Raw genomic sequence first — 19,284 nt, 5'->3', positions numbered from 1 at the left:
TCCCCATTATTGCTTCCAGCTTCGCGATTATTAGTGGTCTGCTTAACGTGTCGAAAGCTTTTGCATAATCAACAAATACTGCATGGAATTTGCCTCTTGGATGTCTGAGGGCTCCTTCCTTTACGGAATCCAAACTGTTCCTCTGGGAGTTTGTGTTCTACTGCATCTGCAACTCTTTTTGTGAGAAGCTTTGTCATTATTTTCAGCATGCATTTTTCTATAGGTAATCCTCTATATGAGTTAGGGTCTGACTGGTCGCCTTTTCCCTTGTACAACATTTTCATAGTCTAGGTTCTCCAAGATGTTGGGATGTTGCATACTTGTAGACAGAGGTTCATTAGGTTTGAAATCACCGGTAATAGTGTTTCTGATGAGTCTTATGTATTCGATGTGTATGCCATGGAGTCCTATGCCCTTCTTATTTTTAAGTGACATAATAGCTTCGTACACCTCTTCCTTTGTGAACGGGTCAGTTACTTCTTGGTGCGATCCTGTTATCGCAGCCTCAGTATTGACGTCCTCATCAATATTTAGTATATTCCTAAAGTGATCTTCCCATGTATTCATTTCTATCATTCCACTGCTTTGCATTTTCTTAGGCTTTAATGCTACAAACGGTTCCTTGATGGCATCCTTCACGATTTTTATCGCTTCCTTTTCCATATGTTCATTTCATTTTACCGACAGCAGTTTCTTGTATTCCTTCCTGATGACGATATATTGCCTTATTGTCTCAATGCTCTTGTTGTTCTTTGCCGCATGCATGGCCTTAATAGTGCTCTTTCTCTTCTTATAGCAATCTTTATCGAACCATATTCGCGATCTTCTCTTACGCTTATACACAAGTGCTGATTTGATTGTCTTCTCCAGGGATAGTGCAGCTGCATCTATGTCATTATTCTTTATGTTCTTTTCAAGTTCTTTCCGTTCTTTGGTTTGTTGTTTGAGTACATTTTTATTTATCTGTCTTGAGGGTTTGGCATCAGCATAGTTCTCTCTCTTCTCTATTCTTGAGACATTAAAATGGGTCGAGACAGGACAGTGTTTCCTCATCATCGCCTGTTCTGTAGTGAAACACACGGAGTAATTTATTAGCTTAATGTTTTGACCTTTGTAAAAGATTAAGTCTATAGTACTACTCCCTGTATATGTAAAGTATGTTCTATCTTCGAAGTTGTTAACAAGGCTGAAACCTTCCTCAGTCATCATTTCCAGGAGCTCTTTCGCTTTATGATTGTTGTTGTCAAGCCTGCAGTTTAGGTCACTGGCAAGTATTATGTCTCTGCCCGGAGCTATTTGCTTTATGGAAGACATGATGATTGCTATTAGTTCATTTTTGCTAAAGTTCGCATTTCAAAGTTTACTTGGAAGAATAAGTTGTTCGTAGCTAAACAAATGTCTTGCCCTGTAATATTGAGGGCCGATTTCATGTCTAATACTGGTCTTGTGCTCGACATTCTCGACATTCAGAGCAAGTCGTGCACCTTCAAGTTTGCTGGTAACTGTAATATTCCTCTTTTCAAATGTCATTCTGTATCATGTTCATCTGTTAGCTGCCTCTGTGGATCAGCGGTAGACTGTCGGCCTCCGAATCCCAAGATAGCGGGTTCAAACTTGGCAGATGTAGTCTGATTTTTGAAGGGCGGAAAAAAGTCCATTCGACACTCCATGTCGTACGATGTCAGCATGTAAAAGATCTCTGGTGACACATTTGGTGTTTACCCGACAAAATTCATTAAAATCTCAGCCAAAGACGCCCAAGAGAGATCCAGTTTACTCTGTCTGCCATCTAGTGGGCCTAGAGTGAAACGGAATGTTGAAATTGACGAGCAGACAGCCAGATGGCGTCAAATTGAAATGTCTGCACACGGTAGCTGAGGCGATACGAATATTATTATTATTATTTTCATCTGTTTTGCCTACCCAGAGTGAGATGTCGTTAGATCTTAGGCATCTACCTGAGGACCAGGCTGAAAGTATTAGAAGGTTGTGTCAGTCCCTTCCTGAAGTATTTTCAGATACACTTGGCGTCACTGACCTTATTGAATATAAGGTTGAGCTAACAGATTCTATTCCACTTACATTTCTGCCTAATAGGTTGTCCCCACCTAAAATGAAGGCCCTTAAGGAAATCATCGATCAGATGTTAAGGGATGGTATAATTCGACCTTCTAAGCCGGCGTATTCATCGCCCATTTTTCTGGTGCCGAAACCCCAAGGTGGCTTCAGGCCTCTCATTGATTACAGGTCTTTGAAGCATAAGGTGGTGTTACAATCCGTGCCCCTTCCTGATCTTCCCTCTTGTTTTTCATGGTTTCGGAAGGCCAAGTTCTTTACCATCCTTGATCTTAATCAGGCATATAACCAGACAACTCTAGCAGAAGAATCGAAACATCTAACGGCTTTTGCCACTGATTGGAACTTGTATGAATACATCCGCATGCCTTTCGGGCTCCCCACGGGTGCGGCTGTCCTTATTAGTTGCTAGATATGGTCTTCACAAACATCAAATTTGAATATCTGTATCATTACCTCGATGATGTCGTCGTGTTTTCAGAGACTTTCGAAGAACACTTAGATCAACTGAAGGAAGTCCTCAATCGCCTTTGGAAGACTGGGTTGACTGTTCAACTATCTAAGATAGCTTTTGCTAAGCCTTTTATGTCATTCTTAGGGCATATTGTGTCGCCCGATGGCGTTTCCATAGACCAATCCCGAAAACAGGCTATCCATGACTCCAAGCCTCTTAAGGACATCAAAGGAATTGCCAGGTTCATAGACATGGTGAATTTATTCACGAAATTTATTCCTAACTTCGCTAGCAGGGCGGCGCCCCTGAACTTACTGTGTAGGAAAGGTGTCAAATTTGAATGGGAGCCGTCGCAGCAAGCCACTTTTGAAGACCTGAAATTGGCTCTTTGTAATGCCCCTGTATTAGCCATGCCAGATTTCTCTAAGAAATTCATGGTCCAAATGGATGACTCTTCATCTGCTGTTGCCGCTGTCCTTCAGGAAACTGAACTCTGAAGGCGGCCCATCGCCTGTGCTTCTAGGACCTTATCGGCTCAAGAAGCCAAATATTCTATCTATGAACTTGAGGGTTTGGCAGTATTGTTTGCCCTAGAGAAGTTCCGCCTTTATCTGGAACATAACAAATTTGAATTAGAGATGGATAACCAAGCCTTAAGTTGGGTATTAGCTGGGCCTCGTCGTACTGAACGTATTGCCCGTTGGGCTATCAGGATTTCTGCATTCCAATTTGATGTGCGACACATTAAAGGATCAGAAAATGTAGTTGCTGATGGACTAAGCCGCATGTTTTCCAATGAATTTGAGACCAGTGATCAGGAAGATAGTTCTTCTCTTCCCACGCCCATACCTTTGTGTATTCATGCTATTCTGACTGATGCCCCTATGCTATTTCAGGATACTGAAAATTATCGTGAAGATCCAGTACTGGCTCCCATTATGGAAACCATCTCTTCTGGGGAACATGTTGTCCCTTATGTATTGAGGAACAGGGTTTTGTATTGCCCTTCGAGGTACTATCAGAAGATGAAAGTGGTGGTTCCAGCTGTGCTTGTGCCTATGATCTTCAAATACTATCATAAGACCCCATTAGGGGGGCATTTAGGCATCTTCGAAACTCGGGAAAAGATCAGGGAAATGTTTATTTGGAAGAGTATGGATGGTGAAATTAGAGAAATGGTTAAAGCTTGTAAATCTTGTTTGCTCAGTAAGCCCACCTTGTCCACTAAGCTAGGACGTTTGTCTTTGCATCAAGCATCTCGCCCCATGGAGCGTCTATATATAGACTACGTTGGACCTTTCCCCCAATCAAAGGGGAATGGAAATAAATTCATTCTTGTATTGTAGACGGCTTCACTAGATTTTCACGGTTGTTTCCGACTAAGCTGGCCACCGCTCAGTCTACAATTTCTTGTCTTAATACTATCTTTGATTCTTTCGGTCTCTGTCAATATATTGTTTCCGATAGTGCTAACTTATTCTGAAAATTCTGTTTTGGTCTATCCATTTCACATGTAACAACTTCTGCTTATTAACCTCAGCCATCTCATCGCAATCTTCGATCTGCTTTGATTGCCTTTCATCATGAAGATCATTCCAGGTGGGATACTTCCTTGCATTGGTTATTGTTTGCTCTAAATTCGGCTGTCCACGAGTCCCACAAGTTCACTCCGGCATCTCTCATGTTCAAGTTTGTTCCCAACACGCCGCTCTCTAATCTTTGGTCACTTAATGACATATTGCCAGATACAATAGATCCTGATAATATTAGAGATCTATGGAAGAAGGCTAAGAGTAACCTTAAAGCTTCTCATGAAAAAGTTAAAGAGAGATATGATCGTGGACGGAGGCCCACCTATTTAAAAGCTGGAGATCAGGTTATGGTAAAAAATTTTGTACCTGCGGGCAAGCTTACCCCAAGATTTCATGGGCTTTGTATTATTTTGGATTTCTTAACCCCTATCACTCTATTGGTCAGCAACCCAGCCACGAAGAGGATAATTAGAGTTCAACGCTCTCAAGTGCAACCTGTATAATTTCCTTGTTTTATAACATAAGCCATAAATATTGGCAGTAAGCGAAGGTTTTTTTTTTTTTTTGGTAACTGTACGGAATCTTAAAATTTATTAGGTAACTTATTTGTAATACGGAGGCCTTCTGCCCCGACCACAAGAGAACCATTTTGTATAAATACTTAGATTTGTACAACCTTCCCCTCTGAAAAGGGTTTCCGTTTGTCCGTGGCCTGGTGGCCATTACCTAGCCCCGTCTCCAAATCCATGCCAATTATACACACACTTATCCTCTACGCCGCACGCCTCATCACAACCTGCAAAAAATAATGACCCTCAAACTCCAGCAAACAATCTCTGCCGCTGAATAAATTACTGTTTCAGTGCCCTCTCAGCCATCAGCAGCCGTGTCTCAACATCTGGCGAGCGATGCCGGCGTGGGGTAAGGGCCCAATCTACTCTGGTCCAGTCTCCTTCTGAACGGCGCGCCGGACCTCCATCCTTTCCGGTAACGGCTGAGGTGCGGTAACCCAACCGCCCATCCATCATGGAGCAGTATCTCTACACCTGGTTTGCGGTGAATAACACCATGGATACCCCTCTCATGGTAGAGGGAGAGGTGTATCTGAGGGTACTTGGGGGGTCCAAAGGACACCACCATGGTATCGGCGGCAGCAGATGCTCTTGCCGTCAAGCTTGAAAGAGGCATCACGGACTTAGACTACTTCGGGAAGTCTTCAAGACTGGTTTTCAAATTATTTTTCTCTTAAAATGAACTTTCAGCAAGAAATTTTCCATCTGTGAAATTCCAACAGAATTTTTTTTGCAGATTTCTACAGTGTCACCCCAGGAAAGGACTTTTGAGGGGGGGGGGGGGGAGGTCTGTACTCGGAGGTACACGTCAACCCTGTGCATTTAAATGAAGCGCCTTGAGAATGCTATCACATAAAAATTGAAACAACTAGTGCAAGAAGTTGGGACGTTGATCAACAGATGTCACTACTAAAGTGATAAAGAGTTATGTATTATTTTACGGTTTCCTAAACTGACTGGATTTTTTTTTTTTTTTTTTTTTTTTTGTGTATCACAGTTTGCAACAACTATTTCAAGAAGTTTGGACTTTTCTCCACAGATGTCTCTCTATTAAAGAACTGATGTCAGGCACCTTGGTGCAAAGTGGAACAACTAGAAATTTAAAGAAACTTTGTGGTCATAGGTTTTCTGAACTCAATTGAGTTTCTTTGTTTTTGATACTTGTAGGTTTGCAACACTTCTTACTTATCCCGCCAACTTTGTATTCTGGCCAATCAAAAATTTTGTGTATTTATTTTTTTGCCAATCATAGGCTTCTTGTAACTTTTCGACTGTCCAATAAAAATGAGAGGGTGTGTCTGGTCTTAGCCCAGAGCCTTCTGGGACCTTCCTCTCGGGTATAAAAGCTGATGTTTTTTCGAGTTAACTTGTCTTATTGATAGTCGTATTATTGAGTGCGTGTGCTAAGAAAGGAGGCGGACGCCTCATCCTTTGGCAGGCAGAACATCAGCTAATGTAATGGCCACCATTTTTTTTATCTCAGTAGTTATCTCCGCAAGCTGACTCGAGGGGAAGGTTCCAACCTTTAACTATGTAACAGTCCATCTCCTAAAATGTAAACTTTTCTTTCTTCTAATGTAAAAGTTTGAGTAAATCAAGAGTACTTACTGAAATTTGAGAATAGAGAGTGCGACACCCTATCAACTTGTATTTGAGGTGACTACATGTTTTTGTAACCGTTTTCTATCTGTAGCCTTGTAACTTAACTTGTCCATTTAGTCACCTCGGTAGTTTACGATTAGCCTCTGCACCGTCAGGCCACTAGCCCAAGTAGGGTTTTAATCTTTGATTTCCAGGAGCTCAAGTTTCCGCCTCCATACATTTCTATTTTTGGGCCAGTAACTTTAACCTGTACTTTTCACGAAGGCCTGGTAGAATGGGTAGTCGATACACCTGTACTATTTAAAATACAACTGCTACAGTCTTGTTAAAGGTAGACTGGGCCTAGAGAGGCCAAAAAGTGCAAATTTTATTGAGCAAGACGCTCTTATCACAAGTGTAAAAGTTAAAGGCTGTAAGGGTTTGGGAGCGCCATCTCCTTGGTTGAATTATAGAGTATTGAGGCTCTTTTCTTCAAAGGTAAAATATATTTGTGTGATATTGAATGGTGCCTTTGGTAACCCTTGGAGCAAAGTGCTCTTGAAATTGTGATTTAAAATTTCCTGTAAACCAAATTGGGAGATTCGTCTACTTGCCTATCTAACCAAACGCAACAGTAGTGACATAGGGACCTTGTAAATAGGGAGCCGGAAGCTCGAATTTTGTAAGTAACCCTTTCTAGGTTTTTCTGTTTTTCTATTTTGTACCAAACTACCTCTGTACCTGAAATCTTGTTTGTTAAAATTTAATATCTGAAAAGAAATGTAACCTTTATTTTAAAGTTTTAAACTGATCTTTGACCATCGTAGATAGACCCATTCAAACCAGCACCTTCTTACACCTCTGCGATCCATGAAAACAAGGTAACAAAAATAATAACCATAATCGTAAAATAATAATAATTAGTTACCCATGGGTGAGAGAACAATGTTTTCAAGTTATACCTGTTATCGCACTTGCGTCAGAACCAGTTCATCAAATCAAATCACTACTGATCTGCATTTAGGGCACTCACCCAGGTACCTGTTGTTTTCCTAGCCTTTTCTTAAACGATTGCAAAGAAATTGGAAATTTATTGAACATCTGCCTTGGTAAGTTATTCCAATCCCGAACTGCCTTTCCTACAAATGAATATTTGCCCCAGTTTGTCCTCTTGAATTCCAACTTTATCTTCATATTGTGATCCTTCCTACTTTTAAGGACACCACTCAAACTTACTCATCTACTGAGGTCATTCCACGCCATCTCTCCGCTGACAGCTCGGAACATACCACTTACAAGTTACAAGTCTCATATTTGTTCCGTATTGAAGTTGACCATATATCAAGAATATTACAAGAATACTTAGTAAGACCACCTATTCAGTGTTCAGATAGAGAAGGTGACTAATGCTAAAGAAGTATTCAAATTTAAGATAACGACATTTACAATAAGACACAAAAGTTGACAACTAGAAAAGCAGCTGGAACTGATAAGATTTCAGGAATGTCCTAAAGAAAATGCTATGTATTCAATAGGTGCTCTTATTATATATTCTTGTAATATTCTTGATATATATACCACTTAGTCGAGCAGCTCGTCTCCTTTCTCCCAAGTCTTCCCAGCCCAAACTCTGCAACATTTTCGTAACGCTATTCTTTTGTCAGAAATCTCCCTGAACAAACCGAGCTGTTTTCTTTGGATTTTTTCCAGTTCTTCAATCAAGTAATCCCATACACTGGAACCATACTCTAGTTGGGGTCTTACCAGAGACTTATATGCCCTCTCCTTTACATCCCTACTACAACCCCTAAACACCCTCACAGATGTGCACAGATCTGTACCCTTTATTTACAATCCCATTTATGTGATTACCTCCAATAAAGATATTTCCTTATATTAAGACCTAAGTACTTACAATGATCCCCATAAGGAACTTCCACCCCATGAACACAGTAACTAAAACTGCGAGGACATTTCTTATTTGTGAAACTCACAACCTGACTTTTAACCCCGTTTATCATCATACCATTGTCACTGTCCATCTCGCAATATTATTGAGGTCATTTTGCAATTGCTCACAATCTTGTAACTTAGTTATTACTCTATAGAGAATAACATCATCCGCAAAAAGCTTTGTCTTATTCCACTTCTTTAATCATATCAATTATATATTTAAGAAAACATAAAGGTCCAATAATACTGCCTTGAGGAATTCCCTTCTTAATAATTACAGGGTCAGATAAAGCTTTACCTTCTCTAATTCTCCGAGATCTATTTTCTAGAAATATAGCAACCCATTCAGTCACTCTTTTGTCTAGACCAAATGCACTCATTTTTGCCAGTAGTCTCCCATGATCTACCCTATCACATGCCTTAGATACCTCAATCGCAATACAGTCCATTTGACTTCCTGAATCAAAGATATCTGCTATATCTTGCTGGAATCCTACAAGTTGAGCTTCAGTGGAATAACCTTTTCTAAACCCAAATTGAATTCTACCAAACATGTTATTAGTTTCACAAACATGTCTAATATACTCAGAAAGAAAGCTTACCCAAAGCTTACATGCAACGCATGTCAAACTTACTGGCCTGTAATTTTCAGCTTTATGTCTATCACCCTTTCCTTTATACACAGGGGCTAAGTACTTCAGATATGGTACTATATCCCAAACCTTTGTCTTTAGTACATTCCCTGAAATATTATCAATTCCAGCTGCTTTTGTAGTTTTCAACTTTTGTATCTTATTGTACATGTCATTGATATCATATGTAAATTTTAATACTTCTTTAGAATTGGTCTCCTCCTCTATCTCGACATTATCCTAGTAACTAACAATCTTTACATACTGCTGACTGAAAACTTCTGCCTTTTGAAGATCCTGGCATACACACTCCCCTTGTTCATTAATGATTCCCAGAATGTCCTTCCTGGAACCTGTTCTGCCTTGAAGTACCCATATGCATACCCTTCCATTTTTCACTAAAATTTGTATAATCACCAATTATGCTTGCCATCATATTATCTTTTGCTAACTTATTTGCTAGATTCAGTTTCCTAGTAAGTTCCTTCAATTTCTCCTTACTTTCACAGCCATTTCTAATTATTAATTCCAATCTGTACCTCTTTCTTACCATCTTTAAATGTACAAAACCTGTTTTCAGATTCCTCAACAATTGCTTTAAATCCATCCCAGAGTCTTTACATTTTTATTTACCATTTTCCACCAATCAAAATTACTCTTTAAACTACCTCATGCCTGTTTTATCAGCCATATGGAACTCCCCAACAGTCCTACTTTTAAGACCTTTCTTTCTATCAGATTTATTTTTAACTAAGACATAACATTTTTGTGATCACTGATAATACCTACTAATTTGGTTTCTCAATAGAGCTCAACTGGTTTTACCAGCACAACATCCAGAATATTCTTCCCTGTAGTTCAATCATTTTCTGAATCAGTTGTCCTTCGCATTATTAACTTATTTGCCATTTGTTGGTCATGCTTCCTGTCGTTCGCATTACCTTTTCAATTGACATTTGGTAAACTGAGATCACCCGTTACAATCGCGTTCCTTTCCTTATCGTTTCCCACATAGCTGATTATCTTATCAAATAATTCTGAATCAGCATCAGCGCTACCCTTTCCCGGTCTGCCTATTATCAATATAAATGGTCCGTTATTGGACATTATAAATTTTCCAGCTAACTCATTCTTGGTTGCCAGCGTTTTGCCCTCGTGTGCTAGGGTGGGCTCATCAGTTGGTACCTAGCACACCTACCAATACGCTGGCTAGTGCAAACCGTGGAGGCCACTGCGTAGGCTAACTGGAGCCACCGGCAGTGCCAATGCACTAAGAGACTTGGTCTCATTATCAAAAATTGATGCCTGCTTGGCCATCAGATGATATAGATGTTGATTCCCATAGGGAATCTGAAATATTTGTCCTGAATGAGTAAATTTATAATACCAATATAAATGGTCCGTTATTGGACATTATAAATTTTCCAGCTAACTCATTCTTGGTTGCCAGCGTTTCGCCCTCGTGTGCTAGGGTGGGCTCATCAGTTGGTACCTAGCACACCTACCAATACGCTGGCTAGTGCATACCGTGGAGGCCACTGCGTAGGCTAACTAGAGCCACCGGCAGTGCCAATGCACTAAGAGACTTTGTCTCATTACAAAAATTGATGCCTGCTTGGCCTTCAGATGATATAGATGTTCATTCCCATAGGGAATCTGAAATATTTGTCCTGAATGAGTAAATTTATAATACCAATATGAGCCCACCCTAGCACACAAGGGCGAAACGCTGGCAACCAAGAATGAGTTAGCTGGAAAATTTATAATGTCCAATAACGGACCATTTATATTGGTATTATAAATTTACTCATTCAGGACAAATATTTCAGATTCCCTATGGGAATCAACATCTATATCATCTGCCTATTATCTTCAGAGATGAGCCATACAGCTAGAATTTCATGCTTGTCATCTTTAACTTTATGGTAGCTTACAAATTCTTTCACCAGATCCGTGTACTCTTATCACCGCTCGCTAGACCACCCAGTTTCCCTGAACGTACCACCCTATAACCAGTCTAAACAAATTTCCTAACCACTGCAGTTTAACTGAAGGCGATCTGAGCACAGATCCCTATCCCCTTACCACCCATTACTATCTAGAAATCTCACTCCCAGTTTCCTACATAACAACTCCAAAGTCTCATTTAATTCCCCAATCACCCTCCAGTCAGTATCCCTCCTACACAGCATTCCACTGATAATCTCCGTTTCCTTAAACTTCATCCGTGCTGCATTTACCTGATCCCACACATCCCCAACTATGTTGGTACTTATACCTGCTTGCCTTACGTTGTTGGTACCAACGTGAAACACTACCACCTTCTCCTTCCCTTCTATTTCCCACAACATCTGCCTCTATCTAATTCCTGGAAAACACACTACCTTGTTTCCCTTTCCTCCACACACTTTCCTCACGTGTCTAACAAAGGAATCCCCCATGACCAGAGCCTGAATCCTACCCAAGTCATTTGATCCCCTCCGCTCCTGGTCAGCCCTATCTTTCCTGATGGCAGCAGAATCTACTTCCTCCTCCCTTTTCTCCCTCTCATTACCCTGTTCCACCTGTCTTTTCGTATCTTCTACTCTGCATTTCCCTTTCCTACCTTTTTCTTTCCTTCTACTTTCACAGTTCTCAGCAACAGTTCCCTGTTCCTCATCTTGTTCTACCTGGAGTGACTCATACCAAATTCTCACAGTTACCTGTCCTGAATTATGGTCCTGAATAGAGCCCTTAACCTGCAATCTCCTTCCCCTTAGCACATTAGACCACCTGTCTTCTACAATTCCCCCCTTTTCTTTCATTCCGCTTTTACACCTACTGTATCCTGTACATTGTTTGAGGGAGGCCTACTTTTGTACCTGTCCTCTGAGAGAATCATAATTATCTCCCTCAAACACTAAAACTCCTTCCTCATACTCCTTAATTCCTGGCCACACCCACAGTTCCTACACTTGTACTCCTTAGCCCTTCTAACACTTCTCAGCCCCCTTCTACTTCCCATCTTGATAGAACTTTGGTCTTGACATGGGAAGAAAGCCAGATAAGCATAGAAAAAGTTAAGATAAAATGATAAAGACTAGAAACAGCAGGTATACATACCGTAGCTATTACATTTATGTTGGTTATCTCGTCGTCTAGGGAGCCTTTTGACATCTCTGGCTGGAAGTGCCACGTCCTTATTTGGTAGTAAGTTACAGTATCGTTATCATTCCAGGAGAGATGAACTCGCTTGTGGTACTCTCTGGAAAGAAATTAAGAACACAGCTGTAAATGTAGATACACTCAGTCCTGGTGTTTGACTACCCAACTGAATACTGGATGCTGGTAATTAGCAGTTCATTTGCTCTTCTTAGTCCAGTCTAATCTCGAATCAGAAAATTTATCGCTTTCTGACCTCCTTCACATCACACATCAATGTGTATTAGTCCCTTTCTTCCCCCGTACAGATTACATGAAGCAACTGGAAATGAGGATTTCTTGTTGCGTGCTCTGCCTTTCCTCTACTTATGAATTTAAAATATACAAATTACAAAGTCAGAACACTGAAATAGTGGACACCAGGAAGCATAACACGATGTAGAGGCCGTACTGTAGGAAGCGTGCAGTGTAAACAAATGTTATGAGTTGTACTCGATGTAATACTTTGTGATTGAGAGCATTCTTTGCATAATTGTGACTGTTACAAGACAGACCATTATTTTTAAGAGTATTGCATGCCTGTTCTCTGAGTGTATCACATCAGGATTTGCATAAAAAGCACAAATCAAGACACTCACTAGTAGTAAGGACCACCATCTGCGTTCTTATATGTATGTACTTTCAACCAGAGCTCACAGCAGTAAATATCATAAGAAATATCATAAGAATTAAGTCAGTGCTTAAATACTACCACCCAAGATGACCCAGTCATACTGGCAGGGAACTTGGAACTACCTGGAAGAGGAACACTACTTGAACTGCCATGTAGACACCCCTTCACTAAAAACAACAGACGTCTTCAACTACCTGGAAGAGGAACGCTACTTGAACTGCCGTGTAGACACCCCTTCACGAAAAACAACAGACGTCTTGAACTACCTGGAAGAGGAACGCTACTTGAACTGCAGTGTAGACGCCCCTTATGGAAAATTCTACATTCCCATGGAGGGAATTAGATATTTTTCACCAACAGAGCATGTCTATTAACCGTTAACAGAGCAAACGCCTGAAAAGCCTTACATCTGATATGTTTTTGACATTTTAGACACACCTTCACGAAAAACGACAGGTGTCTTTAACTGGAAGAGGAACGCTACTTGAACTGCTGTTTAGACACCCCTTCACGAAAAACGACAGATGTCTTGAACAACCTGGAAGAGGAATGCTTCACACTTGTAAATAACAAAGCAACTCACACTTAGTTCTGTCATAACGGCGCAAGCACCATTCACCTCATATTTGTGAACTACAAACTTAAATTACTAGAACAAAACATCATCCCGGAAGTGGAAAGGAAGCACCTGCCAGGAGAAACATTGCTACAAGTAATGAACACAGTAAAGAGAGACCAAAAAATCCAATTAAGCTAAGCAGAAAGGCAGACATATCAGCACTCGGCAGTGTCGACAACAGCACAAGAACAACATTGCTACAAAGAGAGAATCTCAATAAAGCAGCATCATGGATAGAAGGACTCATCCTAAAGACCACTCACACAATAGACAACACAAAATGCAGAGCTAAACCATGGTCAACAAGGAATGTTATGTAGCCAGAGGGAAAGCCCTCAATGCCATGCATAAAGCCAGAACAACTCAATCAGTGGATGACTTGGACCGCTAAGGTAAGCTAAGGAGGGACTACAAAATCAATATTAAGGAAGCATAAAGGTCATTCTGGGAGGAAGAGGAAAAGCGTTTAATAGAACAGAAAGGCAGAGACCGTACAAGGCTCTTCAGCAGAAGCAACCGAAATTCCCAGGGAACATCCAAATGGAGGTTTGGGAAGACATCTAAGCTCAATCCTTCAGGATAATGACACACACCGGCCGGCAGCAAGCCCCAGAGTGACTCAACCCCCTACGCAGGAGATAGATTTCTTACAGAAGATGAAATAGTCCACACAATTATGAGTACAAAGAACAATAAAGCATGTGGACCAGACAACATCTACAATGAGCACCTGAAAACTACACTTCCTGCACTAGTGACTCCACTCACAGCACTCCTGAATGAGTGCCTGAAACGACGAACTGTACCCGATAAGAGAAACACTCAAAGGTAATAATGCTGTACAAGGGAAAAGGCAACACAGCTGACCCAAATGCTTACAGGGGCATCGTGCTGGAGAACACTCTACTCAAGATCCTTATAACACTATTACGTTAGCATCTTCGAGATATTATCTATGAGAAACTCCCCGATTCGCTGTTTGGTTTCAGATGTGGGAGATCAACTACACAAGCTATACACCGTCTCTAATCTGATATAGAAATGGCCTTAGCAAACCGTGGGGGAAAGCTTCACGCAATCTTCATAGATCACACGAAGGATCGTGACACAATCAATGGATCCATTCTAAAGAAGAAGCTGGAAACCGCCTTAGGTTCAAGACATTACCTGCTGCCGATCATCAGAGACCTTCTCACTAATAACTGGGTGGAAATACATGATGGCATAGATAAATCGAGGCTGAGACAACAAACTGTTGGGGTACTGCAGGGGAACCCACTAAGCCCTTTACTCTTCATCGTAGCTACAGCAGACACCGTCGAGACAATAAAACATGACAAAGCAAACCTTCTAATGTATGCGGACGACATGGCGTTGACCTCAACCTCAGAAAACCTTCAACCAGTTGGTGGACTTGGCATTGAATGAAGGGAAGAAAGTCTCCATGACTTTCAGAAGAGGAGGAAGACCCGGCACTTTCTACACGGGCGAGACGCCGCTAAAGTCAGTCACCAGCTTTTCGTACCTGGAAGTTACCCTTCAGTCACGGAACTGTATTCATACGTCATAAACGACAGAGTTAGCGCCGCAACGAGAGCCATAAATGACATCAAGTCAATAGGTAAACTCTCTCTGGAAACAGCCCTACGACTGTTCAAACTCAAAGTTGAACCTGTCGTAACGTACGGACTGGAAAACATGTGGACACATCTAAAGGAGACAAACCTCGAACTGATAGAGAAGCTGAAGGCAACATACTTGAAAAGGGTACTCTGTCCCTCCAAATACACACCCTCTTGACTCGTGTATGAACTGACCAGAGAGCCCTTCTTTATATAACATCTACGACATGAGAAGAAACGCAAGATACGGGAGGAAATTCTACGTTACTAATGCTATGACAAGCCGTGATTGGAAGCAGGGAGAATACGAACTCCGCCACTTCATCACAAACTGTGCAACATCCAGAGTATTACAAGGCTGGCACAAACTGTACACGAACTGCCCTTCCTGACATCAACCTCGTTGGAGAAGTTCATGAGATGAAATGAATGACGTGTTGTATAATAGTAGGAAGGGAGAGGGTGAAACCTGGTGCCGGCACGTAACCTACTCCTGTAGAAGAGCACCAAGGGGTCTGCTCAAGGCTTAACGTCTCCATCCGATGGACGAATCATCATCAACAAAGTAATATGCCCTCACTCCATATGAGCACTGCGGAGAGGTTTGGAATTTAATTCCAGGCTTTTGGCACGCAATCTAGTGATTAGAACTCCTACCCTGCCGGCCAACGGGACTCAAACAGGCCAACCACGGTGTCAGGGCCACGAGGCGGGGTTCTTACTGAGAGGAGACCTCATAGTTTATGTTTGGTATGTTATTTTCCGGTGGTGATTATAATGTAAAATCAAGGGATGTAATGCTTTTCCTGGAATTTATTCACGGAATTGTTACCGTATACCAGTTTTTATAGAAAGATAATGTATTGCGAATTTAAATAAATTGTCACAATACCAAAAAGTTGTGCAGACCAGAATGAATACCCAACTAAGCTTATACAAGTGACTATAGACCAATATTGTTATTTCGTTCAAATGACGGCAGAAGACATTTATGGAACACTAAAATCCTAACCAAAAATGTAACTATTATGAAAGAATATGCGAGTATGTCTCGCTAATTTTCCTGAGCTAATGGCGAGTTCTGCTTTTGACTTTCTTCTGGTTATGTAGATTTATTGTTGATACAGAATGATCAGTATTCATTCATTCTGACTTGAAGATTTTGCCAACTTCATAAAAAGGGAAAGGAACCACCAACATTTACGACATTCAGAGTGAGAAAATTCCAGAACAACAGTCACATCAGACAGGCCAGAATACGTTTAAGTCAATTAAAAAGTGGTTGAGTCATACACAAAGTGTATAAGCATTGCATATTAAAGCTTGTAATTTGAATTTGCATTTATAAAATATAAGGAAGTGCTGTCACTTACTATTTGGACTTAAAAGACATTCATATATAGCATATCTTACAATGTGTCAAATATCTAATGTTTTGTGTAAAAGGCAAATTTGTGCAGCAACAACATAATATAATGCAAGAACTAAGGCCAACAGCTATTTTAGACTTTCAGTGTCACAAAGTACATTAGTCACACTTCATAACAGTTTAATGTGAATATGAAAAATTTTATTACAGTCAACACGCAATTTAGTCTACTAAGTACATTACCATACTTTAATATTTTAATGTGAACATGTAATATAACATTTTATCAACACGCAACTTTAGTTAATTAGTATATTTTACTGGTAGCTCATTGCTATAACATTCACGAATATAAACAAAGCTCCCCTCAAATATCACTATACATTTGTAAAATGGGGCTTATTTCAACTGAATACGGCAAACATTTACACTCGATAAGCTACATTCCACTACAATTGCATGTGTATATTAAGATATAAGCTTGTTTTGTCACAGTTTCAGTTATGATGTAATGTTTTAAATTTTTTTAGCAAGAGTATAAAAAATATTTCAAATAACATTGTTAAACAATAGAGTATGTCAAAGATCTTTATGAGGCAAAAGGTGAAAATGCAAATAAGATTCTAATGTAGCTGAGGATGACCTTGTTAAGAGGTCGAAACTGGTCCTAGACATGTGATAATCTGCATTACATGTAAATAAAAAGTATTGTTCAGGTGGAACTTTCTTTTCCTTTTATGACAATTGGTAACTATCAATACGGAAAAATGAAACTTATAAATCGAGAATGATCAGTAACCAAGGGTTATGTACAATAAAAGCAAAACAGTTGATTATCACATGTTAAGCCTATTTCTCCCAGCATTAAATAGACCTAGCTTACGAGAAATCAAACGATTACAGGTGTTAATGATCACATGTTATATTAATACAACATTTGTGAATATTTCTTACCTATTAAGGCACACGTATCATGTGCTTGCACAGCCGTGCGACGCTAATTGCACAGCCAATTTGCTTGGTGTAGACCACGATGAAGTGCCAAAATTTTGCCCTAAAAAGGGATTTGGATTTCTTAATATGATACATACACTATGTGTTCCTCTGTTTCTTTCTCTCTCTCTAACTTGATTTCACATGTATTTGTTAGTTTCCTTTTGTGTTTCTGGTCATTTATCACCAGTACTCTCTTCCTCCTTCTTCGAGACGAATGCTAAGGAAGCTGGGAACCAGGGACTGAGAAGAAATTAAGTTTCATTTTACCCAGGACAGTCTTCTTATCAGATATTTTGTCCCAGGGTTCCAATAAACACTAACTGGAATACAAAATGCTTTTTTTTTTTCCACTAAAGGAGCTGAAATACCTAACATGGAATTTTTAAATTCCTGCCCTGTCAAGCCTTTGTCCAACTTTATAATCACAGCTCAATTTTTTTGTTGAAAGCATTTAACAGGCATATCAAATTCTTAAAATATGTTTGTTCTCTTCAGTCCATATACCTTCAACAGGCCGTGGAGCCAGCTCTGTCACCCGAAAGGTTTTCACCTGGTCAACCCACCTGCCTTCTACAGTACTTCCTCCTGCACCACCATGTCTTGATGAGATGTAGCCGAAGAATCTGAGAGAGGCATTTCCTTTTCTTCTTGTAGGGCCTATTCTGCCCCTGAAGCTTTCTCAGAACTCACATTTCAAAGACTCCAATTTTGTTCTTAATCATCTTAGTTTCCATGACAAAGGTGATGATAGAGCTCTGACTAGACTCAGTTTGGTTTGTCTTGTTATCATACCATACTTCCATAGTTGTGGTTCTAGCCATTGCTAGTTCAAGCAGTTGCAATCATTTGAAATCGGTGTTAAAAGCTAACTACTTCTCTCATGTGTTACAGAAGACCATTTGCTATATCTACAATTATGATCTTTGTTTTGGCCCTGCTGATCCCTAGACCATACTCCCTACTGGTTACTGTCAACTGTTCTCTGACACCTACAGCTATGAGGAAGTATCGCCGGTGGACCCAAAGTTGTTGATGGTCCTGCTTCGTACCGCTCCAATCCTCCAGCACTTTTCGCATCATGTGTTCGGAGTAATACGGGAGACCTGTCCGACTCCTGCTTCCGCTTGTACAGTATCGGAAATAGTGCTGCTGACCCATGTACGACAAGCGTGCATCGCACTTGTAGTTCGGGCACTGTACTGTGTAACCCCTCCCGAGTCAGTATGCAAAGCGGTGTGGCTTCAGACGGTTGTAATGAGCCCCTGTGACAGTTTTCGTGTGATGTGTTTTTCGACCTCTTAGTATTTGTGATTATGTGAAATGGCTGATTTTCCAGAACAGTGTGTGGCGTTGATAAAAGTGCGTCAGACACTTATGACATGTTCCCTACAGCTTATGAAAAACTTGCGTGTTTGAGTGGTGTTAACGTGTCGATCAAAAACATTGAACACCCAAGCCAGCATTCCAGCTTTCCTAGCGGCAGGGTAACGAGAGCGAGGAGTAAGGGAACATCCACCTTTTGCGACTACTGTGCCATACAACCAAGGCTGCATTGTCATTTAACTTTTGACCTTCAACAACATCAACAGTTTATAAATAAAAGGATTAGCAAGTTTTATGTCAACCAAAATGAGATTTTAGACAAGAGGATTTTTGTACCCAGTGTTCTCCCCTGGACCTTTTTAATGGGCGCACCACCCTGCTGTTTTTACAGACCGCCCGGCTAACATAACCTAGATACGTGTTAGTTACGCATTTGAGTCATTAGGGGTTCCAAATTAGAACGTAAATACTGTACAACTATTTAATTAAATTATAAGTCTACGTTATTGTCAGAATAATTGCATCAATTACATCCGAATTCAAATGTTCAGCTTGATTATCATGAAGTGTTGCGTGCGAGCGGTGTCTGTATTAGCGTGGAATTGCAGGCGGGCAGTGGAATGCACTCGAGGTCACAAACCGAGTAGTAAGCGCCGGTGTTATACGACTGAACGAACAGTGGAACGCTAGTCGTTTAAACTACTCTGTTATGTCTACTTTGCAATAACACTAAAATAGTTC

The 19,284-nt window shown here is 40.5% G+C and overlaps 1 protein-coding gene across 4 annotated transcripts in view; it reads right to left on the bottom strand.

Moving 5' to 3' along the window:
* Nucleotides 1–19,284, bottom strand: part of LOC136880975 (protein croquemort) — a 340,578-nt gene that overhangs the window by 62,942 nt on the left and 258,352 nt on the right. For all 4 annotated transcript variants that reach the window (XM_068229277.1, XM_068229278.1, XM_068229276.1 and 1 more), the window contains exon 4: nt 11,903–12,044. In XM_068229277.1, the coding sequence (XP_068085378.1) occupies nt 11,903–12,044 (142 nt within the window). The remainder of the gene's footprint in view (nt 1–11,902; nt 12,045–19,284) is intronic.

The sequence above is a fragment of the Anabrus simplex genome, chromosome 9 (assembly GCF_040414725.1).
Source record: "Anabrus simplex isolate iqAnaSimp1 chromosome 9, ASM4041472v1, whole genome shotgun sequence".
NCBI classification, from domain to species: domain Eukaryota; kingdom Metazoa; phylum Arthropoda; class Insecta; order Orthoptera; family Tettigoniidae; genus Anabrus; species Anabrus simplex.
Note: the sequence above shows the minus strand (reverse complement) of the source record. Positions and strands in the feature narration are given on the sequence as shown.